Below are 26,165 nucleotides of genomic sequence, written 5' to 3'. Positions count from 1 at the left end.
CAGCATCTCATTAACGAATGAAATAATTGTTAATTAGTTTGTTTGTACCAAGGCTCCTGCACCTTTGAAAGCTTTGTGTGAGGTAGAAATTCAGCAGATTATTTGCATTTTGCTGGTATGCTACAGAGGATACTTAACTCACCCAGTAGTACCACTGAGATTTATAGACCTCATAGGCAAAGATCAAAAGTCTATGGTTAATCCCAGGGTGAAACCATACAATCATAGACAAGCATTTCCAAATTCATTTGGCCATCTAATTACAAGTCTTTTCTTTGTTGCGGTATTTCCAGGCAACTTCAGAGTTTATTAAATTGTAAAAGCTTTTATTTCCACATAGCTTCTAAGTTACATGACATAAAATTACTTCAGAATTGTTGTAACATCCAAGCATCCTGCAGTTGTAAGAAAAACAGAAAACTTCAAAATACATCCTTGCATCATGTAAAAAGATGCAGGTCTTGAAACCTATAGGCAAAACGCAAGCCATATTTGAATATAAAATACAGACACAAAATACAATCAAATACTGTGTCAGAAAGAATGTGAAGTCACATTCTAAAATATAGCAGCATCTCTATTCAGATTAAAGACTAAACATGGCAGCTTCCGCTCCACAGATGTGGCAGATTCCATTCCCTCCCCTCAGAACCAGCCTGGTCCACTCACTGGTCTTCACAGGTTGCACGTGTTCATGGTCTCTAACATTGCGCCAACCGCAGAAATAGTCCACCTGACACTTCCTCACTTCCCTGCACTGCTGACCACACTGGCGTGGAGGTGGAATGAGGAGTCTCCCCGCTCAGCTGTTGAGTGGTTAGCACTATAGGGAGGCAGGGAAGCCCCAGCCGGACTGCTTCCATGATTGGCACGAGGTTACTGAAGATAAATGTGTGCATCATGAAAGGCCTGGTGAGTGGGCCAAACTGGTTCTGGGGGGAGGATCCAAAGGGCCTAGCCGCTTGTGGTGGCGATATTTGTATTCATCTCCTCCAAGAGGCAAATATGAATATCCCATCTCTAGCAAAGACTGTTGTGAGTAAAAAAGTGAGCAATATGAGCTTATAGCCTAACATGGCACATTAACTAAAAATTACAGGACAATTGAACTTAAGCTGTAATCACATTTTAAAGTAAAAATCTAGGTGTTTTAAAATACAGGAGTATACAGTGGTGCCTCGCTTGATGACGTTAATTCGTTCCAGCGAAATAGCTGTAGAGCGAAAATGTCGTAAAGCGAAATAAAAAAGCCCATTGAAATGCATTGAAAACCATTGAGTGCGTTCCAATGGGCTGAAAACTCACCATCCAGCGAAAATCCTCCATAGGGGCGGCCATTTTCGGTGCCTCTGCAGTGAGGAATCCATCCCTAAGCACAGCGTGGGGGCATTTTGTACATCTTGTGGCCATTTTGAAACCCGACAATCAGCTGTTTTTATTGTCGTAAAGCAAAAAACGGTTCCTGATAATCGCACAGCAGAAAAACCCCATTCAAAACATCACTTTGTGATTGCAAAAACCTCACTGTCAAGCAGATTCATCATTAAACGGGGTAATCGTAAAGCGGGGCACGACTATATATCCTATACAGGCATATCTGAAGAGAAAAAGATAGTGAATACATCTCCAAATAAGAAAATTGTTCATAATCCATAAAAGCAAATTGCATTATTCAGTCTCTCAGCATATCTAGACATGCTGAAAGACGTTTCTAAAAAGAGCTGATCCAACCAAAGAATTTAAGGAGGAAATTCATCTGTGATGAGTGCTGTGCATGGCAGTGTGGAGTTATGATGAATGCCAGTTCATTCATGATTGTGTATGTTCTATCAACATATTTATAATCTGTGTTCTCACTGAAACCCAAACAATTTCATCTCTTTTCTGGTTATGGAAGTGAATCAGTATGGGAGCAGACCACTATAGGAGTTGATAACTGCCCCTGCCACCAGCTGGGATGCATGGCAGGCGTCACTAGATACCTGAAGTTTATTTTAAGATTGTTAGATAGTGCTACAGGATAACATATAAATTCAGTATGTTTTTACAATACAATATTATATATTTACAATATTCATATCTCTGTTTGCAAACTGAAAAACAAAACAAATAGGCAGTTGCCAAGAAATGTCATGATTTCAGTGACTTTGGTCTGCTGGAGCTAGTTCATTGTTTTGGGACACTTACAGTAAACAGTTATTGTAACTTTGACACAGTTTTGGGGTTAATTTTCTGCAAACACCCCCCCCCAAAATAATCTCTCAAATACTTTTAAACAGACAAAGTATCACATCTTGATATCTTTCTCTATCAGAATGACTTGAATAGCACTACTGGAAGATACTGTAAAAGAGTAAGCAGTGCTTCCTTTGTCTTCCACCCTGATGAGAAACAGGGAAACCTGTAGGACTCAGTAATCCTGAGGGTTGGCAGTTGCGAAGTCCAGTGAAATCTGGGCCTCAGCAAGTACTCGTGAGTGCCAATATGTGATGCCCACCCCTTGAGATTACCTGTTGACACTGTGCTCTCTGTGTCATTCTTGCACCTGAGAACTCCTGCATGGATGAGGGATTGAAGCCCCTAGGGGAGGGGCAAAATTCCCACTGTTCCTATAAATCCAAGGATCTCAGGGATCCAGGAGGCTTCAACCCTTTAGAGAGCTAATTTGATGCCAGAATTGGAGGCGGAAGCTAGATGGCCTTCAATCTCTCTCTCTCTCTCTCTCTCTCTCTCTCTCTCTCTCTCTCTGTGTGTGTGTGTGTGTGCGCAGAGCTCCATCAGGGCTGCCCGTTTCCTTCTGGTTTCGGCTGGAGCCCTACTTGCACTTGCATGGAGCAAGGGTCCTGCACAGCAGGGCCGAAAAGTAGAGGGAATGTTGCCCGAAATCCATGGAAACTATCGTACCTTTGAAAATTAGGAAAGGTGTCATATCTATTAAATTTCCTGGCCATTTTCCCAAATTGTAATTTCAAGACTTACCTGTGGTATTTGGTCACTTCCATTAAAGTGTAACATTTACTTCGGGGACATCATGAGGTAGGATTCTCTGAAAAATACAATAGTGCTGGGAAAGATGGGAGGAAGCAGGAAAAGAGGAAGAACAAGTACAGGATAGATCGACTCCCTAAAGGAGACACAGGCTGGAGTTTACAAGAGCTGAGTTAGACAGTTGAGGACAGGACATTTTGGAGATTACTCATTCATAGGGTTGCCATAAGTCAGAAGCAACTTGATGGCACATGAAAAGTTGGATAGGGTACCTGTTGTGGTGGAGTGAACAGAGTGATAGACTGAGATTCAGAAGACTGGACTTGAAATCCCTGCTTGGATCTGGAAACTCAGGATCGAACTGGTAGGACCTCTCCTGAAATCGTTCACTTCAAAGCCCTACTGGGATTGCTATAAGTTGGTCCTGACTTGATGGCACATAATAAACAAAACAGCAGTCTCTTGGTTAGCAATTTCATTTGTATAATTTGTACAAATGATATGTTTCAGTTTGAATTTGGTATGCTCTGTGGTTACAATTGTAAAATTACTTACCTGGTGTATTCTGGATTCCAGTGTCCCTCTCCCAGACTGGAAGCATAAAAACCTTTCCCAGATGGGGCTAACCTAATGAGAAAGCAGAACAGACTACTTCTGCTTTGCCACATCATACTGTGCTGAAATCTCTCTCTCTCTCTCTCTCTCTCTCCCCCAATAATTTACATTTCCTAAACAAAAACAAACAAACAAAAATGCATTAGTGGCAAAAGATCAGTAGAGTTATTGGACCACTGTTTGTCCAAACTGTCGCTGTTTTTCCTAAGAGAAAAACTATATAAAACAGGTGTTTTAAATTTAGGGGCATTGTTTCGTCATTTAGTCATGTCCAACTCTTCGTGACTCCATGGACCGGAGCACGCCAGGCCCTCCTGTCTTCCCCTGCCTCCCGGAGTTGGGTCAAATTCATGTTGGTTGCTTTGATGACACTGTCCAACCATCTCATCCTCTGTCGTCCCCTTCTCCTCTTGCCTTCACACTTTGTTTAGAACTGTGCATATGACAGAGTTGTAGAATGTTTCCACTTGTGGATGTTGCAACAAAATGTGACTCAGTGTCCCATTCTAGTGAATATTTAGATCTCAGGCATCACACAAAAAAGGTGTGAGATACATGTCTGAAAAGGCACAGAAATTTCACACACATAAAAAAATGTCCAGATAGGGAACTGTACTCTTCAAGCCAATGGTGCCATGATAAGCTCTCAGCAGAGCACTCAGCGCCTTGCTTCCCCTTCAAAAATGGTTTTGAGCTGTAGCTGTGTGAAGCACAGCTGCCTAGCTCACAGAGGGTGAAGTGAGGTGATCTCTTATTATCCTGCTACCAGCCGTGTGAAATAACTCAGTCTGAGAGAGGGATTCACCAGGACTCGTTAATACCCTTCATGTATATACAGTTTGAGTGCAGGGTTTTGTGGTTCATTTCTAGTATTTCTTCTATGAGCCACAATGACCTCTGCTGCTGCTTTTTAATAGTCATACATGTCCTGGGTACAGTATGTCCTGAGGAATGCCTCCTTCACAGACTTTCTGCTTATTGAGATTGATACTGCTCCAGTATCAATTCCTTTATTAAGAAATCCAGTCTGGTTTGTTTTTAATGGGCACTCCATCCCCCAGAAAGAAATGTCTACACCATTATTATTATTATTATTATTATTATTATTATTATTATTATTATTATTATTATTATTATTATTATTATTATTATTATTATTATTATTATCATCATCATCATCATCATCATCATCATCATCATCATCATCATCATCATCATCATCATCATAATTAATTAATTAATTAATTAATTAATTAATTAATTAATTAATTAATTAATTATTGGATTTCTACCCTGCCCATCTAGACCAAAAGTCTACTCTGGACAGCATCACAAATTTAAAAACAGTTAAACCAATAAATATGCACTATAAATCCAAGTTGGTAAGGTGTTAATTTAAGATACAGCAGGAGGGAAAGCCTGCCCAAATAGCCAGGTCTTGAGTTTGTTTCTGAAGACACCCAGAGAGGGAGCCAGGTGGATTTCCATGGGCAAGTTGTTCCAGAGGTGAGGGGACACTGCTGAGAAGGCCCTGCTCCTTGTTCTTTCCTTCCAGACCTTCCTCGGCATTAGGGCCCTCAGCCGCCCGGCCTGGCTGGAATGAGTGACTCTAGCAGAACTGGATGGGAGAAGGTGCTCTGCCAGATATTGAGGTCCTAAACCATTTAGGGCTTTATATGTGATCGTAAGAACTTTGAAATCAACGTGAAACTCTCTCCAATCTGCACTCTCTGGGGACTGTCTTCCAAGAAGGAACAGAGCCAGGCAAGAGCCAGGCCACCAATTCCCAACTCAGAGAGCCTCCCCAGGAGGATACCATGGTCGACGGTATCAAAGGCGGCTGAGATATTGAGGGGGACCAGCAGAGACATTTTGCCCCTGTTGGCCTCCCTCAGTAGGTCATCAAACAGGGCGACCAATGCTGTTTCCATGCTGTGGCGTGGCCTGAAGCCCGACTAGAATGGATCCAGGGCATTGGTTTCATCCAGAAGAGCCTGCAACTGATGGGCCACCACCCTCTCGACTACCTTGCTGAGGAAAGAAACATTGGCGACAGGCCTATAATTACCAATATCAACCATCGCCAAGCTCAGTTTCTTCCTAATGGGCCTAATGAGTGTCTCCTTGAGGGCAAGGGGAACCTTGCCCTCCTGGAGAGACCCATTAATTATTGTCGTAGCCCATTCAGATGTTATAGGCCTGGCTGCTTTGATTAGCCAGGCTGGGCAAGGGTCAAGGGAGGAGGTGGTGGCATGATAGCAGTCAAGCACTCTGTCCACCATGTCTGACGTCACAGGCTGAAAGTGGTTAAGTCTCATCGGGCAAGACGGAGCGCTGGATGTCTCAGCTCGATCCACTGTTTTCAAATAGGGAGCAAGATCCTGGCAGATGGCCTCCACTTTAGATTTTAAAAAGGCTGCAAATTGGTCAGCCAAATCCTTCCCTCCTTCCAAGAAATTCAGAGGAATACTGTGAGCGGGTCAGTCTTGGCACCCCTAGTGGGCTGTCTGATCATGCCCTGCACCTTCTAGCAGATCATCAGATCATTCAGTGCCTGTGCCCTAGAAGGGCACAGACAGGAAGTCAGAGACCTCAGGTGGATGAGAGGACGGGGGTTGATAGATCCTACCTGGGTCAGGAGGTTGGGGAGCAGGTCCAGCAAACTGGGACCAGATATAAAAGAGGGAGAAGAGGAAGATGGGCTAAGCTTGAGCTTGATGCCCTCAACAGGTTCTGAGGGACAAGACTGGGGGGAAGTGGAAGAAGAGCTCGACCCCTCCTTCAGTGCCTCCAGGGAGGTAGACTAGTCTATTTATGATCCAGAACCCTGTTTGTTATATGGTGATGATGCTTGAACTCTGGTTGTGGTTCACCTTTGTGCTTGACAGTTCCAAATGCCTAAGGATATTTTGTGCTGGAACTGCAGTACTTCACTCATAATTATACTTCACTGGAAATGTAGGCAGTAAAGGAAAGGAGGAGCTGGGCTAATGGTTATTGAACGGTTGCATAAGCTTACTAAGCTTTTCAGTGATGCAGTCAGTAATTTCAGGTAAGCTTCCTTATGGGATGGTACCATATTGCTGCCAGATGTCCATAATTTCTGGTCTTTTCTCACACGAGAAAAACATTTATATGTCCGAGGGGACTCTTGTCAATTTATATGGGGCAGTCAGGAGACTTTCCTCTGTCCTGAGCAGTAGCCTTGAAGGGAAGGAGATGCATAACACTGGCATCTTTGGCAAGGGATTATGGATCTGTGTGCCTTAGAATGCCTTGGCACTCTCTGAAGGTCTTAATAGATTTGTGGAAGATGGGTAGATCATTCTCAGCAGAAGAGCTGATGTGGAGAGGATTCTCTGAAGCAAGGCAGCCTGAACACTGATCCATTAAGGAAGTAATTGATTGGTGTGTTGGCTGTCCTTCACAAATAGTTGCAACTGTTGTTGAGATTAAAAGACCAGTAGCCTGTCCAAGCTGTATCACTCAGAGGAGCCATGACACTCATGGAGATCTTGTATGGTATGATAGTTATCCCTCCATGAATCTTCTGAAAATAAGGCAGGTTCCTAAGTTCCTATGTTTATGGCCAACACTCCACACCCTGCAGAAAACATACAGTGGGGTCTCTACTTAAGAACTTAATCCGTATTGGAAGGTGGTTCTCAAGTTGAAAAGTTCTTATGTTGAATCTGCATTTCCCATAGGAATGCATTGAAAACCATTTAATCCGTATCTGCTCTTTTCCGTCCATAGAAACTACAGTGGAACCTCTACTTAAGAACTTAATCCGTTTTGGAATGGTGTTCTTAAGTTGAATCGTTCTTAAGTTGAAGCAAAATTTCCCATAGGAATGGACTGAAAACCAATTAATCCGTTCTGGCTGGTTTTTTTTGTTTGTTTGTTTGTTTGTTATGTAGAGGTGCGTTCGTACATTGAAGCATTAGTTCCCATAGGAACTAATGCAAAGCTGGTTAATACGTACTCTACCACTAGGGGGAGAATTTTTTTTAACCTAAGATGACCTGTTAAAAAAAGAGCAGGAAAGGTTTTTTTCCTGTTCTTATCTTGGATTTCTGTTCTCAAGTAGAAGCAAAATTTAGCAAATGGAGCTGTTCTTAAGTTGGATTGTTCTTAAGTAGGGACGTTCTTAAGTAGAGACCCCACTGTACATAAAATCAGATGGGCAAATAATGTATACAGAAAATACCTCTACTTCCAAACAAAACACACAAAGTGCATGCTTTAATCTTACCCATCAAAATCAATGGGTTTATAAGGATTTGAAGGGTATCCCTGACCTTTAGTTTCTTATGTGTAAGGGATGTGCATTCGCATTCAGAAATAATCAGAATTTACTGAGTAATGCCATGTTTGGATAGTTCTGAATACATCCAAATCTGAATTTGATCGTTCCAAATATCTGTAACAAACAATTCCTAATATTCCGAGTCCTGTTTGCTTTCATGGATTAGAAAGCAAACGACTAGGTTTCTGTTTGCTTGAGGAAGAAATGGAACCTATTTCTCTGACATCGATTTCTTGAGAAATGAAATTTCAAAATACTCTAGTACCAAGGGTAGTGGAAGCAGAAAACTAAGTGTCTCCAGAATGGGGTTGTCATGGTTTTCCTAAGGGAGGGGGGCTGGGGTGAGAGCAATGACATCTGTTTGCACTGATGAAATCTAGAATGAAATTTAGAAGTAGGAACAGGCACCAAAAGGATTTTTTTCAGATTGGCTCTTTCCAATTAAAAGGTGGGCATAGATGCTCATAAATCCTTAACCATTTGCTTTTAGGATATACTCCGGTACAAGCCTGCATTGCAGCAGTTTTCTCCATGTCCTTTTCTGAAACCTCAGCGTACTGTTACATTCTTTGTATCTCATTGTATATTGTTGACTTAACTGCCCTGCTGAGCTCTTGTTAACTCATTTTTATTTTTATTTTTTATTTATTTATTAGATTTCTATCCTGCCCTTTTAGACAAAGTCTACACTCAAGCATGTGGCTTCATTTTTTGAAGGGGGAAGGGGTCAATCCATCTCATATTTGGTCTTTTTGTTTTCCTGCTGCCTTCCACCTTTCCCATCATGATTGCCTTTTCCAGAGAATCCTGTTTTCTCATGATGTGCCCTAATAAGGATGGCCTAGGAGAGAGGGGCCTAAAAGCTTCTGAAACTGCCACATCTGTTCTAAAACAGAGCAAGCCCTCTTCACTTCTCCTAATACCACCAGTGAGATGCATGAAGAAGCAGTACATCTCACCCAATTTGCACTATTGAGACACAGCAAGATACAGAGGTGGAAGAAAATTGTAATAATAGGCTCATGGGCTTTTTCAGTTGTATTTTTTAAGGGGACCTCAATTCTAAAATGGGGGCACATGGCAATATACACAACCACATGACTGTATGCCTGATCATATGAAGATGCTTAGCAATATAATCCCATGTATCTAGCATTTAAACTCATGCATCTTTGCACATGAATACTACATAGATACCTTATGCATTCTTCATGAGCAAAAAGTCTAATTTAATTTGTGAAAATATCACTGTGAGCACAGTAAGTCTTTATCTCCCAACACTCTGTGTATTAGTTCCAAGCATACAGAAATTGCAAGACACACAGTAGTAGTGCTAACAACAACAACAATTACATGTAGTTATGTTTGATATAAATAAGCTCAGCAGAGACCAAAATGTGCTTTAGGTGAAGCTCACATAAAATAACTTTGTCAAGGTCTGTTCCAATATTCTTGAAGTTAAATTTTTATGGCAGAGAAACAGATAATATTTTTAATATAACATAAATAGTATCATGCCCTCCTTACAACAAAGAGTGAAAGGCAGTTTAGTGTGTTCATGATGGACCAACTCAGGAAGTGACAGTGCAGAAAAATACACAGCATCATTCAGACAGAACTAAATAGGAAAACAAAAATTGCAGTCTCTGAAACTTTATTTCCAGTGTTTCTTTTTTCTGTTGGACTCACAGTAAAGTAAAATATATATACAAAAAAAAATAAATAGATAAAACTAGACACGGGCCTAATGTTTACGCACGAACTACTTGTGCTTCCTTTCTTTGGCTGGAGGTACTACCACCCTTCTACATGTTCTCATCAGATTGTGAAGCTTCAGTTTTTCTCCATTGCTGAATCTGGGTTTTTCTCTCCCCCCCCCCCGACTACAGAAATTTTATTTTAAAAATGAAGGAAACAATAGCAAAAGGTCATTAGCTATATTTTGCCTCAGCAATACTCCACTGTTTTCCCCCAGAAGCTATGGTTTCGGAACCTTGGCATAGCAATAATCATATTGCAGTCGCATTTTTACATCAGCCTTTTAATTTGTGCTTTTTATTTTTATATTTAAAAATGATTAAAATACTTGCACAAAATAAGTGGGAAAGTGTTTTAAAACAAAGAGAAAAAATAATGTTTTTAAAACTACACTGCCATTCTTGTCTTTCCAGCTGGTGCAATTTTATCACCATTACTTTTCTTAGTCATTTGATTGATTGATTGATTGATTGATTGATTGATTGATTGATTGATTGATTGATTGATTGTTTTATATGCCTCCTTTCTCCTAATAGATCCAAGGCAGTTTACAGTATTAAAAAGCAAAATTACAAGCTAAATGATAAATTATTGCTATATAAAAAGCATTAAAGAGATCATATTAAAAACTGACAAATAAGAGCAATATTAAAAATACAAGTAAAACAAGAGAATAAAATAATCCCTTTTAAAAATAATGTCAGTCAACCAGTCATTTAAAGGAAAGCCTGCCTGAAGAGAAAGGTCTTTGCTTGTTCCAGATTTTCAGAGTCTGGGAACTCCTGTGTCTCCACCAAATATACCTGTGAAGGTGGTGGAACTGAGGGAATGGCCTCTCCAAATGCCTGGGTAGGCTCATACAGGAGGATAGAATCCTTTAGATAGCTTGGACCCAAGACATTTAGAGCTTTATAGGTTAATTGTGCCTGGAAACCAATTGGCAGTCAGTGGAGCTGTTTTAACATTGTGTGTGTGTGTGTTTAGTCGTTTAGTCGTGTCCGACTCTTCGTGACCCCATGGACCAGAGCACGCCAGGCCCTCCTGTCTTCTACTGCCTCCTGGAATTGAGTCAGGTTCATGTTGGTTGCTTCGCAGACACTGTCCAGCCATCTCATCCTCGGTCGTCCCCTTCTCCTTTTGCCGTCACACCTTCCTAACATCAGGGTTTTTTCCAAGGACTCTTTTCTTCTCATGAGATGGCCAAAGTACTGGAGGCTCAGCTTCAGGATGTGTCCTTCCAGTGAGCACTCAGGGTTGATTAACAACACTTTTTCCTTAAAATAATTAGAGAAAAAAATTGAGTGTCGTTTTATCCACGGAAGGAAGCAGTCACGCGTGTGTGCCTCTTCCTGCCACTGCTGCTGCCCAATTGCCTCTTCCACAGCTCACGGCTTGTCCCCTCTGGTGGCCCCGAGGCAGAGGCGAAGGAGCATTCACACACATTCGGGCACCTCTTGCTGCTGTATTCCCCACCCGCCCAATCACCACCTCCCATGGGACTGACAGGCTCACCTCACCTCACTGCCTTGTCCCCTCTAGTGGTGGAGGCAGGAGGAGGCGGAGACAAACAAGCACTCTTGCGTGCTTGCCGCCTCTTCCTGCTGCCACCGCCAGATCACCTCCTCCCACGATCTCCTTAGGGCAGGGGACAAGGCAGCGAGGTGAGCTGGAGGTGAGCCCCGGCAGTCGCACTGGAGGAGGTAATCGGGCAGGCAGCGAAGACAGCAGCAGCAGCAGAAGAAGATGGAGGTGGAGGAGCAGTTGCCCACTAACTGCTCCTCCGCCTCCATCAAGGGTCAAAATTAGGGGGTCGTTTTATACATTGGGTGGGTTGTATACACAGTAAAATGTGGTATATGTTTCCTGTAGCCAGCCACAGTTAACAGTCTGGCTGTGACATTTTGGACCTGCTGGAATTTCTGAATACTTTCTGAAGGCAGCTCCACATTGAACATGTTAATGTAATCCAACTAAGATGAAATGAAGGCATGTGTCACCGTAGCCACATCAGACCTCTCAAGGAATGGCCACTGCTGGCGCACTAGTATTAACTGCAAAGGCGCTCTAGGCCACCATTGAAACCTAGGCATTCAGCCTCAGAGATGAATCCAGGAGCAACCCCAAGCTGTGTACCTGTCTTTTCAGTTTGGCTGATGAGGAACACTTCTGTCTTGTCTGGATTAAGTTTCAGTTTATTCGCCCTGATCCAGTCCATTACTGATACCAGACATTGATTTAGAACTGAGACAGCTTCAACAGATTTTGATGGAAAGAAAAGACAGAGTTGTGTGTCATCTGCAAACTACTATCTGTGACACCAAACTCTAGATAACCTCTTCCAGCAAGTTCATGTGGATGTTAAATAGTGCAGGGGACAAACCAGTACCGTGAGGGACACCACAGACCAATGGCCAGGGTATCAAACAGGAGTTCCCAGCACTACCTTCTAGGTTCTCCCCTCCAGGTAGGATTGGAGCCATTGTAACACAGTGCCCCCAAATTCCATCCCAGAGAGTCAGCCCCAAAGCATGTCATGGTAGAGACTGGAAGATGCTGAGAGATCCACTGAGGATATACTCCCCTTGTTCAGTTCCTGGTATAGGTCATCCAACAAGGTGACCAAAGCAATTGTCAGGGCTGTTTTTCAACAACTGTGAATGATAATGAGCAGAAGTGGTGTACTGGTGATCTGAGCGTGGAGGAACTCTCTGTAGTTTCATTGTCATGGATAGAAGTAGTTCTGTTATCTGTGGTTCCATTGTCATGGGTGAGAAGTGGTTAACTGATTTTTTTTTAAAGGAGTCCGTTTCTGGGATTTTTCTCTGTGTGGTATCACTTCACTAATGGTGTGAATAGAAGAGGGTGTTCTATAGACCAGTGGTTCTCAAACTGGGGCCCCCAGATTTTCTTGGACTGCAATTCCCAGAAGCTTTCAACACTTACCTTGCTGGCCAGGATTTCTAGGAGTTGAAGTCCAAAAACATCTGGGGATCCAGTTTGAGAACCACTCCTATAGGCCATTTTGACTGGTGCCATTGATGTTGGCAACATTCATGCTGCCCTTTGCTGTTCAAAGTTTGACATCCTTTTTCCTGATGGCAACACAAACATAATATTTGTGCAACAATATTGGGCTGATTCCTGGATTTTTGAATCATGGGTACAGAAGAACAATATCCCGTATTCATAAACTGAAGTTTTTTTTTTGAAGTATTTAATATAAAGCACAAGAACTGTGATCACTTTGGGCTAGAAGCAGTGCCTCTGGAAGTACTTTGGTACAAAGGTTGGATTAACGATAGGTTGAAAATTCATTTGGATTCATATCAGCAATCATTTTTTTAATTCCTGTGTCCAGGGATTAGTGATGTCAGGGAGGAAATATGATACTGTATATACTGTATTCACGAAGGCTTTCACGGCTTGGATCTAATGGTTGTTGTGGGTTTTTCGGGCTTCTTGGCCGTGTTCTGAAGGTGGTTCTTCCTAACGTTTTGCCAGTCTCTGTGGCCGGCATCTTCAGAGGACAGCAAACTGTGCTCTGGGTAGGCTTGACCTACCCAGGGCACAGTTTGCCTACCCAGAGCACAGTTTGCTGTCCTCTGAAGATGCCGGCCACAGAGACTGGCGAAACGTTAGGAAGAACCACCTTCAGAACACGGCCAAGAAGCCCGAAAAACCCACAACAACCATGATATATACTGCCCTCACATTCAGGCCTTCTGGCTGAAACTTTTCTGTAGAACCATAACAAGAAGCAACACTTCCCCACCTCATGCTGAATTACAGCCAGCTTTGTTGTGTTCAGTTGCATCCACCCCAGAAAGACCGAAGAGCTAATTGGTTGCACACCTTTAAAGACCAGGCACATCTCTGGGTGGAGTTGAATGTGTTCATCCTCATTATCCTAATCATCATCATCATCCCAATTAAGAGTACTTAAACAGTGAGTCCAAAATTGCACAACTCAAGTCATTCTGTGTTCTTCTTCTGATTTCTTCAAGAGGACTGTATCATTATATTAATCAAAATTAAACATTTTTCCTTTCCATTTCCTTTAATGGTCTTGTGCCCCCTTATGTGCCTCTCCCTAAGACCCTCTGTTAGTTCTTGTTGGGAAGAAATGGAGAGTAATTTTATGTTGTCCGGATTTGCCTCAATGGACAACAAATTAATTTCACCCAGGATCTTAACTTGTAAGGGTGTGTGTGTGCATTGTCTTCTGAAACACAGTGTTTACCAAGTTTATCCTGGGCTACAGTTGATTTCTTTTATATTTTTCTTAAAGCCTTGGTTAGTACACACCATTGAGTTGCTCCCATTTTAGTCCACAAACTATTTATGTCTGGTTGAACATTCTGTTTTTAGTAGCTCATACGTTTATATTTTTTCCCCTCCCTTCATGTCCTAATCGGGGCAATCTTCTGGTAAAAGCGGGGCAGCACTTCAGAGCTAGCTTTCTGTCTTTTCCGGTTTATTGAATTCAGATATATCATTCTGGAGAGTGGCCATGCTCATATGCTTACAAAATGGACAGCAGTTGTTCAGTGCTTGTAGTTAGGGAAGACACATATCTACTGATTCATTCTAGAGGAAACTGTACCATCAATTTGTGATTAGTGCTTAGGCACTTAAAATGTCCTTTTCCTAGTCTCAAGCAGACATGCTCCAGACCTGCACACCACTCATGCTGGCCAGGCACAGCTTCCCTGATGGGGATCCTGCAAAAGGTAACCCATTTGATCAGGTTAGCAGACTGTGAGCCTCATAAGATGAGCCAGGAGGACAGAGAGATAGTTGAGGTAATGAAGGCTTGCAAGCTGGCCCAGGGGCAGAGCAATGATGCAACTGAAATTGGAGTCCCTTCTACAGAGAATCATAGCATGATAGAATCATCATAGGGTTGGAAGGGACCTTGGAAGTCTTCTAGTCCAACCCCTGCCCAAGGCAGGAGACCTCATACCATCCCGGACCTCATACCATCCCGGACCTCATACCATCCCGGACAGGTGGCTGTCCAATCTTTTCTTGAAAACCTTCAGCGATGGGGCACCCACAACATCAGGGGTCAAGCTGTTCCACTGCTGAATGGTTCTCACCGTCAGGAAATTCCTCCTTATTTCCAGGTTGGATCTCCCTCTGACAAGTTTTCACCCACTGGTTCCTGTCCTACCCTTAGGCCTAATGGAGAATCAGTCGATGCCCTCTTCCCTGTGGCAACCCTTCAGATATTGGAAGACTGCTATCATGTCTCCCCTCAGTCTTCTCTTCATGAAGCTAAACATACCTAGTTCTCTTAGTCGTTTTAGTCAAATCAGGCATCTATATCTGTTAAAGCTACACACCATTGTTGTAACTAATTTCCTAGGAATTGGTGGTGGTGTATACTAAAAAAATATTCTGGACATGATCAGAACACTTTTTATTTACTCCCCACGTATTTTTTCTCTGAATTCCCTTTTTATAAAACCCTTCAATATTCAGTACCAAATTATTGATCTTTTATCACAAGTAACGTACAGCATTCTTATTTGGGTGTTGAATTTGGGCTTTACAAAAGGGATGCAGAAGTAGAGGAAGGACATTAGTTGAACTGCTTGACTGAGATCTCATATTATAAATATTTTTATGTTTAAGGTTCTTTAACAGCAAAAAAACCCACAATGACTATTTTTCTGCAAGAGATGACAAGCAACCTGAAAAACATACAGAAAAGTACCATATCTTATGCAAGTTGCCCCTTCTCTGAAGCAGAAAGTTCAGGCCAAAAGCCTAGCTCTCAGAATATGTTGATGGGATGAGGAAAACCACAGCATTATTTAGCATACAGTGGTGCCTTACTTAACGACATTAATTCATTCCAGCGAAATCACTGTAGAGCGAAAATGTCATAAAGCGAAAATAAAAAACCAATTGAAACACATTAAAACCCAGTTAATGCGTTCCAATGGGCTAAAAACTCACTGTCCAGCAAAGATCCTTCATACAGCAGCCATTTTCGGTGCCTGTATAGCGAGGAATCCATCCCTAAGCAGAGCGGGGAGCCATTTTGAGCACCAGGTGGTCATTTTGAACACCTGACGATCAGCTGTTTTGATCATCGTAATGCAAAGAATTGGTTCCCGAAACAGGGAACAGATCATCGTGCAGCGAAATTCCCCCATTCAAAACATCGTCGTGAAGCGGATTCATCGTAATGCGGGGTAATCATTAAGCGGGGCATGACTGTATCTATATTGTATAGATGTGGACTGTACAAAATCGGTAGGACTGTTCCAGATAATGATTCAGAACTTTGTGAAACTAATGTCCTGAATTCTTTCTTTCTCTTAGGTATGTCCACAAAGAACCTGGAAGCTGAGGGTAACATATCATCAGTTGCAGCTTACTACAATGGGAAGTCCGTCCTTGTTACAGGAGCCACAGGATTTATGGGCAAAGTACTAATAGAAAAGCTTCTGCGCTCCAGCCCTAATGTGAAGGCTATTTATATTCTTGTGAGACCCAAAGCTGGACAGTCGATGCAAAACAGAGTGGAGAACATGGTGAAATGCAAGGTAAGGATTTTAACTTCAAATAGAAACAAATGGGAATTGGTAATGTATGCTCGATAACAGCAGCTTAGAATTCCGGGGTATTCAAAAGCTTTTCACTGTAGATACAATTTGCATTACAGTGGGGTCTCTACTTAAGAACTTAATCCGTATTGGAAGGTGGTTCTCAAGTTGAAACGTTCTTATGTTGAATCTGCATTTCCCATAGGAATGCATTGAAAACCATTTAATCCATATCTGCTCTTTTCCGTCCATAGAAACTACAGTGGAACCTCTACTTAAGAACTTAATCGCTTTTGGAATGGTGTTCTTAAGTTGAAACGTTCTTAAGTTGAAGCAAAATTTCCCATAGGAATGGACTGAAAACCAATTAATCCGTTCTGGATGTTTTTTTGTTATGTAGAGGTGCGTTCGTAAATTGAAGCATTAGTTCCCATAGGAACTAATGCAAAGCTGGTTAATACGTACTCTACCACTAGGGGGAGAATTTTTTTTTAACCTAAGATGACCTAAGGTTAAAAAAAGAGCAGGAAAGGTTTTTTTCCTGTTCTTATCTTGGATTTCTGTTCTCAAGTAGAAGCAAAATTTAGCAAATGGAGCTGTTCTTAAGTTGGATTGTTCTTAAGTAGGGACGTTCTTAAGTAGAGACCCCACTGTAGTTGCAGAAATCACAGATGATCATTGAATTTTTATTTAATAATTATATACTGTATGGCATCTTACAAGGCTTATCCACAGATTCAGGGTGAGTCTGTAAAGATAATGGGTAACAAGGAAGCTGGATCGAGTCAGCAGACTTTGCCTTATTTTGGTACATGGGATATAGTGTCTTACTATTTCCTACTTACGTGCAATTGTAGTTTACCATCAAATTGCCTCCAACATAGGGTGATTCTATAAATGAGCAGCCTCCAAAATATCCTGTCATGAAAATTCCTATCATGTCCACTTCCTGCACACTCAAGGCTGTGGGTTCCTTTATTGAGTCAACCCACCTTTTCTTGCTGCCTTCAACTTTTCCTCGCCTTATCGTCTTTTCTCACAAGTCTTATCTTATGATGTCCCCAAAGGACACCAGGCTCAGTTTTGTCATTTTGTCTGATTTCAGTTTTCCAGAAGAAAACACTGTGTAACTGACTGAAAATATCTGATTCTCCTACCCTTTAGTTTAAAATTCAATTTTGTGATTTATAGCTTGCAATTTACCTTGAGCCATAGTCCTCATGTTCCTTCTTCCTATTATATGTGTCATGGGCATCAGACACAGAGTACTTTTGCATCAGTGCACATCAGCTACTAACAACAGTACTATTAATACTTGTGGTTTGCTCTTTCTCAGTAGTTGTTTGAGTGTCTTTTGACCTGAGTCTTATCTTCTAATACCACCTTGTTTTATTTTGGATTGTCTCATCAAGATTCAAAACATTCAGAAATGGTTTACCACATTGCCTTCTTATGTATGATACTAACAAGAGTTAGTCTGTCACTGCCATTGTCTGTGAAAGATCTTCTGCCAGTATCACCTTGAATTATTGCTTCTGCCCAGTAGCTGCCATGCAAGAATTTATCTCTCCTCATCACCACTGGAATTATCAATTTTCTTCTCTTGTGACCATTAATTATGAAGAGAGTGTATCCATCTTAGTCTCCTGTCTCAGCTTTGATCATTTTGCCTTGGATGACCCTGCTAAGAGACCAGACTTATAAAGGGTTCTGGCCTCCTAATGGCATTGGTCTTGGCTTTCCTTACAAACTCAAACCCCCTCACCATGATAAGGTATGCATCCAAGAGAAAGCCTACTCATAAAGAGCCCAGCATATATAGGACTGATAGTATCCAGAGTGGTAGAGCAATAGCTATTAACATGTATTCTTTGCTTCTCAAAACAGGGAAGTGGTAGAGACTGCATATTGATGTATGAAAGAGGGCTAGATGAGGGAGGCTGTGATCCTCCTGGGCAACCCTGTTTTGATTCTATACAGTGTCATGAGTGTGTGTACCCATTACCCTCATTGTACATTTGTTGATAACTCTTATTTGTCTCTGACAAATCAGTTATGTAATTTATAAAGCAGATAAGGCCGCCCAGAGTAGATTTTGGTCTAGATGGGCGGGGTATAAATTTAATAAATAAATAAATAAAATTAGTCATTCGTTTTTTAAATGTTTTTGCCTATTTTAAAAGGTTCATAGTTTTATGTCATTTTGTCATGGTTGTTGTTGTTGTTTAGTCGTTAAGTTGTGTCTGACTCTTCATGACCCCATGGACCGGAGCACGCCAGGCCCTCCTGTCTTCCACTGCCTCCCAGAGTTTAGTCAAATTCATGTTGGTAGCTTCGATGACACTGTCCAACCATCTCGTCCTCTGTTATTGCCTTCTCCTCTTGCCTTCACACTTTCCCATCATCAGAGTCTTTTCCAGGGAGTCTTCTCTTCTCATGAGATGATCAAAGTATTGGAGCCTCAGCTTCACGATCTGTCCTTCCAATGAGCACTTGGGGTAGATTTCCTTCAGAATGGATAGATTTATTCTCTTTGCAGTCCAGGGGACTCTCAAGAGTTGCCTCCAGCACCACAATTCAAAAGCATCAACTCCTCAGCGGTCAGCCTTCTTCATGGTCCAGCTCTCACTTCCATACATTGCTACTGGAAAAACCATAGTTTAGATTATATGGACCTTTGTCGGCAAGGTGATGTCTCTGATTTTTAAGATGCTGTCTAGGTTTGTCATTGCTTTCCTCCTAAGAAGCAGGCGTCTTTTAATTTTGTGGCTACTGTCACCCTCTGCAATTATCATGGAGCCCGAGAAAGTAAAATCTATCACTGCCTCCATATCTTCCCCTCTATTTGCCAGGAGGTGATGGGGCCAGTGGCCATGATCTTAGTTTTTTTGATCTTGAGCTTCAGACCATTTTTTGCATTCTCCTCTTTCACCCTCATTAAGAGTTTCTTTAATTCCTCCTCACTTTCTGGCATCAGAGTGGTATCATCTGCATATCTGAAGTTGTTGATATTTCTTCCGGCAATCTTAATTCCGGTTTGGGATTCCTCCAGTCCTGCCTTTTGCATGATGTATTCTGCATCTAAGTTAAATAAGCAGGGGGACAATATACAGCCTTGTCGTACTCCTTTCCCAATTTTGAACCAATCAGTTGTTCCATATCCAGTTCTAACTATTGCTTCCTGTCCCACATATGAGTGTAGATTTCTCAGGAGATAGATAAGGTGGTCAGACACTCCCATCTAAGGACTTGCCATAGTTTATTGTGATTGACACAATTAAAGGCTTTGACTGTTGACACAGTCAAAGGCTTCATTGCATAGTCAATGAAGCAGATGTTTTTCTGGAACTCTCTGTCTTTCTCCATAATCCAGTGCAGGTTAGCAATGTGCTGGATTATGTCATGGAGGCACATGTTATTTAAACATGATGCATTTTATAAATCTGAATCATGATTCAGGATGGCTGCATTCCTGCTGTTTAACTGTGATCAACACATTGAAATTATGAACTGGAGCATGACAATTCAGATGTGTAGCAGTTTGTCAGATGAATAATACGCCACCATGAGCATCCAGAGAGAGAGAGGAAGGGTCAGTCTACACAATCCAAAGACAAGGATGGGTGATACCTTCATTAGATATTGATTAGATGTGTTATGTATTGGATATTGTGATGTATCTATCACCTTTATCTTCTGAATAGCTTGTTACTTTCCTTTTTGAATCACAAAGACCCGGTAGCTGTCAATAGCATGGCTAACAAGGCCTTTCTCACAGATGGCATACATTAGGCTACTGTTTTTCTAGGCAGGTGTGAAGGTGTAGGTCAGAGTGTGCCGTCCTCAGAAGAGGAAAACCCAAAAGAAGAGAGTGGTTGTGCAGAAGGGATTTTAGTGGAGATAGAACGCGAGGAAGAATTACAAAGGAGACCAACGGAAGTATGCCTGGTTGATGAGGGAGGAGCCGAATTGGACTTGATCATGTGGGAGGAGGTGAAAGGGGAAGGATCAAACACGCGGGAATTCAGTTGGCTAGGGGAAGGCGAGCTGGGCAGATGCATGAATAGGGGGGGTGCAGACTGACTGGCTAACAGACGTTAGGAGTCGAGCGGACTTGGCCCAAGGCTTCCCAAACATAAAGAGGGAGGACTGTTGCCGGAACCTTCTTTACCCAGCGGACGCGGTTGGGCATATGAGCCTCTGGAATGGAGGGTCTCAGTTTTCCCGGTGAGCTACCCTGGTGGGGGCCGGAGAGTTATCCGCCCGGGCCCAGAATTCCAGCAGAAGCCTCCAGAGGGGGATTGGGCCCGCTATCCCTGTTGTGGGACCGTGTGTGCCGTGCGGCGTGCCCCCCTAAGACCGTTAACGGATCGCGAACGATTCGGCCCGGCTCCCTGGTAGGGGAAGAGTTGAACCCACCTGTTGTAAAGGCAAAACGGTACACCTTGTTATCTGATGAAGTGTTGAAGGATCCGTTTGATCCCGTAGAGTTAAGTGTACACACAAATAAAGTTGTTGTTTTGGAAGAAATGGAATCTCCTCCGTGCCTTTTTCCCGCCTTTACCACCCAACCCTCCCCCCAGCCGAAGATGGACCTTGTCACAGCAGGGATGGTGAAATAACATGTTATCCAGAACCTTTTCATTAACAGTACACAATTCTACTCCAGCTCGTGATTTTCCAAGGAAAATATTTTTTTACTGAACTAAAATTGGAAACACTTTGTGCAAGAGCAACAAATATCTACTCTGAGAAGAGTCTCTCCGTCCTTCCCCCCCCCCAAGTCATAGATTTGGGCTTGATTCTACAGATAGAAACTAAACAAGCCCAGAGCTGTGGTTTCTGCACACAGGCAACAGGAAACCTCCACTGGAGGTAGATTTGTGCTGTATCTTTGCTTTTTGAAAGAAATGAGTTCCTAGTACACCCATTGCAGAGATACAATAGAATTATCCACAGAGCATTTTCTCAACTGAGGCTAAATGAGTGGATGTAAAGGCAGAACAACAAATCAAACAACGGGCAGCATTCAGTGAATCTCATCTGCATGCAGAACAATTTTATATTCAGCCTCCCTTTATATAATCACTTTGATATTTTCAGAATTTCACATGAAACAAGGCAAGTGGCTCTAGCACTAGACTGAAAAGAAGAAGCGACAGTGGCCACGCTTGAAGAGTGTACTGCGATGCTTCAAGGGAGAAAACATTCCCTTAGTCATTATATGAATGAGGAACTATATACAGCATAACATACTCATCTGAGAAACAAAACTACAGTGAAATCCATATTTCATCATATAAACAATGGATCCCCCCCTCTCCCCACACTGTCAAACAGTTTCTTGGCGATCGATCGATCGATCGATTGATCGAATGAACGAACGAACGAACGAACGAATGAATATAGATTTTCCATATTTCTACAAAGGAAGCCACAGGCTTAAGTCTACAAGAGCTGAGCAGGGCAGCTGAGGACAGGACATTTTGGAGAGCACTCATTCATAGGGTGGCCATGAGTTGGAGGTGACTTGATGGCACATGGCAATAACAGCAACAATTGTGAAAAGTGTAATATTGTCTAATTCTGGACACCTGTAAGTAATTGCCCTCTGGCTTGAATTGATAATGGTAAGCAGGATAAAAATATTCCAGAACTTCTCTTTAAAGCACCAGATGTCTTGGAATATGGTACCTAATACCCTGAATGAACAGTTCTCTCTATGCCAATCTATCAGTGACTTAAATTCATCTGTGGGGGCTCTTTTTAATGTACTTCCACAGCTGGAGATGTTCTGTATGGCATTGTGAGATAGACCCATAACCAAAAATGTTGTCATCCTTTTGATGTCAGGTCAAAACATTTTTATTTGCCATAGCAATTTACATTTGATGATAATTTTGTTCTTGATGATGATGGTAATCCGAGAACTGCAGAGCTGGAAGGGACCCTATGGATTACTGAGTCCAGCCCCCATCAAGAAAGCACAGTGGGGAACTGAAGTCCCAGCCTCCACAGCTGGATATTGAGCTATCCAGCATATTCTGTTGGCTAACCTGCTTTAATCACTCCAGGTTTATTTTATTCTATTTTATTGGCTTTTTACTTTGTGTTATTTTTTTGGTCTGAGTAGCTTTAGAGTACTACTTTAGTGTCTGTGAGGGCAAATGGCTGCCTTAATATTTTTAGTGAGTAACAATTAAATAATCAATTACAATCTAATTAGTGCTATGTACATTGTCATAAAGTGGAAACTGGATCCATGGTACTTAAGAAATCATATATTTTATAGCTGTCTCTCAACTAGTTATAAAATCACCTGCCATTTTGAGTGTTGAGTGTATTAGTGGTGCATTGTAAGTCTTGTGCTTTTGTCTCCAAGAGTGTAGTTAGTTGGTCTTGTTGTTGTTCTAGCTAAGCTGTAACATCTTGTCAAAAAACCTTGTGTAAGTGCACTGAGAGTTATCAAAAGGAAGATAGATAACATTTTGAAGGCACAAATTCCTGCTTGTTAAAAAAAAGGTCTTTTCCCATCTGAAATGCAGAGAGTCCATTTGAGATACTTTCCCATCCAGTGATGAATTCAGAGCACTTGGTTCATTTAGAGGGAGAAGTGGAAAGATTTAAAACAGTTTCAAAATAGATTTACTTATACCATCTCAAGAGAGTATTATTTAAAGAAACATATTAATAGATTTAGTCATCAGAAAGAGGTGTGTCTGTCTGTCCACACGAGGACACGTGTGTGATGTCCTTGTGTAAGAACTGTCCAAAGCGCTGGAGAGTTCTCAAATGGCCAGCAATGAGTCCAGATCTGAATCCCATAAAACACCTGTGGAGAGATCTCAGAACAGCAGTTTGGAAAAGGCATCCTTCAAATCTGAAGGCCCTGGAGCAGTTTGCAAAAGAAGAGTGGTTCAAAATTCCAGTAGAGAAGTGTAAGAAACTCATTCATGGTCACAGGAAGTGATTTATTTCAGATATTTTTTCCAAAGGGGGTGGTACCAAATATTAAGTTAAAGGTGCCAGTAATTTTGGTCAGTGCATTTTTGGGTTTCTGTGTGGGACTGTATCAGATTTGACTTTTCTTCTCTCTTTTTTTTTTTTGTGTTGTTCCAACACAAACCAAAGAAAGGAGCATGTGAGTACAAAAACATTTGCAACTGCAACAAAGGGTTGCATTTTCTGACAGAATTGCAAGGGCGCCAATATTTTTGGCCATGACTATAGGTATTGGGGACAAAGGGCCAGTACCCAACTGCAAGGCCAAAATTGTAGGCCCAATGTACTGGAGAAGATTTCAGGATAGATGTGCCTGATTTTAGTATGTTGTCAATCCTGAAAAGTATGTTTTGGGACAATGACGGGATAGTGAATAAATAAATAGACATTTAGTCCACATATGTGGAGCTCCATCCTTCTCATCCAAGAAATACCACACAAGCATTGTTTCCACAATAATGGATAGAATCCTACTGCTAGTGTAATTCGAATAGTGAAACTTTTGGCAGCAAAGTACAGCAAATTACCAAGTCTATGTAGGTGTTAGTTATTGTGCAACTCAGTATGCAAAAGAAAATTAGGGATCACATAACACTTATTGGATCTTTGTTGTTGTTATGTTTCTCATGTAGCACATCTAAGTTCTTTAAAATATGGTGTGTGAAGAAAGGAAGGAGTCTGAGAGTAAATGAAAGACTGTAATTGGTCTCTGGTTTCACTCAGCCACTAAGTTAAATTAATAATTGTGTGTCAGCCACCATATCTGATCCAGACCTATTAAAAAGTACCGTTTCATTTATTTTTATTGTAAGGTAAAGGAAGTAACTACATATGCTATCATGAGGCCATTTCAGAAAGGGTGGGGTACAAAGAAAAATTAGCACTACAATGCAACCAGGGTACATAGTATTTCAAACCTTAATATGCCAGGTCTGTTCCCCAGGGATTTTAGAAACACACAACTTAAAACCTGTTGTGTTTTGGAAAGAATAGGATGAAAAAGTTTCATCACCAAGAGATACAATCTTTCCACCCTGCTTCCAAGTTGAATTTCCCACAAACAGGAATTAGCTCCTCTGAAGGAAAGAGATAGGCCTTGTTGTTTCGCATCAGGAAACCTAAGAACAGGGGATGATTCAAGTAGGGAAGTCCCATTTTTTCAATCCCAGGGAAAGGGGTCTTATTGCTCTTCTTTACTACTGCACTTCAGTGGAAGGGACAGGACACTTAGTGCTCTTTTTATAACACTATTACTGTATACTTACTAGCATGGTACAGAGGCTAGAGTGACAGACCAGGACAGGGAACTGGACTTGATGATCTATAGTGTCCCTTCTAGCTCTGCAGTTCTATGATGATGATGATGGCTGACTGACTATGATGTCTCAGAAGATCTCATTTCAGGTCCTTGCTTGACCATGGAAATTTAAGGCACGGGGAGGAGGTGACATTAGCAAAACCATTCCTTAAATACCTTATTAGGGTCTTCAAAAGTTGACGGCATGTACCAAAATGTAAGGCACCCAACTGCTGTAGTGCACACTCAGTGCTATAATATAGATCTGCTTCCTTTGTTGTCGGTAGCATCATGCTTTAGTATTTCCTTCCTGGGAAGATAATATGAAGCAATAGTCAGTTACCTCTCTTCATGATACACCTGCAAGAGGCACCATGAAAAGATGCCTCTTTAAGTGCAGGGGTGGAGAATTAGTACTGATTTTGGTAGGTTTGGGTTGCACAATTACTTATATTATGGTCCATTTAAATGTTCTTCCTCTCTATAGTTTGCTCACAGGGAGTTAACGCAGATATTTCCAATGGGCAATTGAGCACACAGACTTTAGCCCACACATCTTTTCTATAGTAAGTTCATGATGAGAGAATTGACTTTGAAGCAAAAGAGAGAGAAAGTGGTATTGCAGAAGAGGGCATTTTTTGTTGCAGTTTCATAAAATCTAATCTATTCTATCCCTTCCAAACACCATATGTTCTAAAGCAACTATAGATAGGTTTTGTAGCATGCATTCTGTGCCAAGTCCTAGTGGGTGGTGGATGAAGATTCCTCTCTGATATTCACCTAATTCCAGCTAAGCATCTCAGGTTCCAAAAGCACTATTGGAGGAGTTGCACAATGGGTTCCTGCCTTTATCTAAGGCTGACGTGGTTCTTGGGCAATCTCATTGCATGCTAGGTGTGCAAGCTACAGGACAGAAGCAAGAACGCTTGAATTTGCAGCAACCTGCTACTTACATCTCATGTAATTCAGGCTCAATGTAATGAGAGGGAAAGATAGCATTATGATGGTGAAGGATGCAAGAAAATGCTCCCCCTTACTAATTCTATATTGTGTTCTCCAACTTTCCATGCCCCTTTCTCCCCCCGTGCTGCCTTATGTTTAGAAAAGGAAGAGCCCGCTCAAAATTGGCAGTTCTCTTAGAGCAGTGTTGATTGTAAGGAAAGAGTCGGAGGAAAAGAAAATCAAGTTAGGTGGGTGGGCAGACTAACAGGCAAGGGTCCTGCACGTCAGAATGCAACAGCTCGCAGAACTATTTGAACGAATATTGTTCAATAGGGTTTAGGGCTGTGCATTTCGGATACACATCTCTCCCTCGTTGCTTTGCAGATCATAATATTATAATGTTGTGTTGGGTGATGGGTAATGTTAGTATGTGTTGGTGTGACAACTCTGCCTAGTAGTGCACATTTCCTACAAGCATGTATAAGTATCTGTAGAATACAACACAATTCTTCTGCCTAACTAAAATTAGAATATGGTTTGCTACAATAATTATCTTTATTTTTAAAATATGAAAAATAATTCAAGTTGTGGCAGTTTATATGAACCTTTCAAGTTGCCATTTTGGAAGTGATTTTGTTTTTCACTGACTGAGTTTGGAATTTTAGGGGAAATGTATTAGTGATAATCCTCAGTTTGC

General features: G+C 41.6%; 1 protein-coding gene across 1 annotated transcript in view; it reads left to right on the top strand.

Moving 5' to 3' along the window:
• LOC110074959 (fatty acyl-CoA reductase 1) overlaps positions 1-26,165 on the top strand; it is a 91,004-nt gene that overhangs the window by 11,844 nt on the left and 52,995 nt on the right. Inside the window, exon 3 of the mRNA XM_073000922.2 lies at positions 16,004-16,227. Coding sequence (XP_072857023.2) covers positions 16,006-16,227 — 222 coding nt within the window. The 5' untranslated portion in view covers positions 16,004-16,005. The remainder of the gene's footprint in view (positions 1-16,003; positions 16,228-26,165) is intronic.

This window comes from Pogona vitticeps, chromosome 5, assembly GCF_051106095.1.
Source record: "Pogona vitticeps strain Pit_001003342236 chromosome 5, PviZW2.1, whole genome shotgun sequence".
NCBI classification, from domain to species: domain Eukaryota; kingdom Metazoa; phylum Chordata; class Lepidosauria; order Squamata; family Agamidae; genus Pogona; species Pogona vitticeps.
This window is presented reverse-complemented; position numbering and strand designations above follow the sequence as displayed.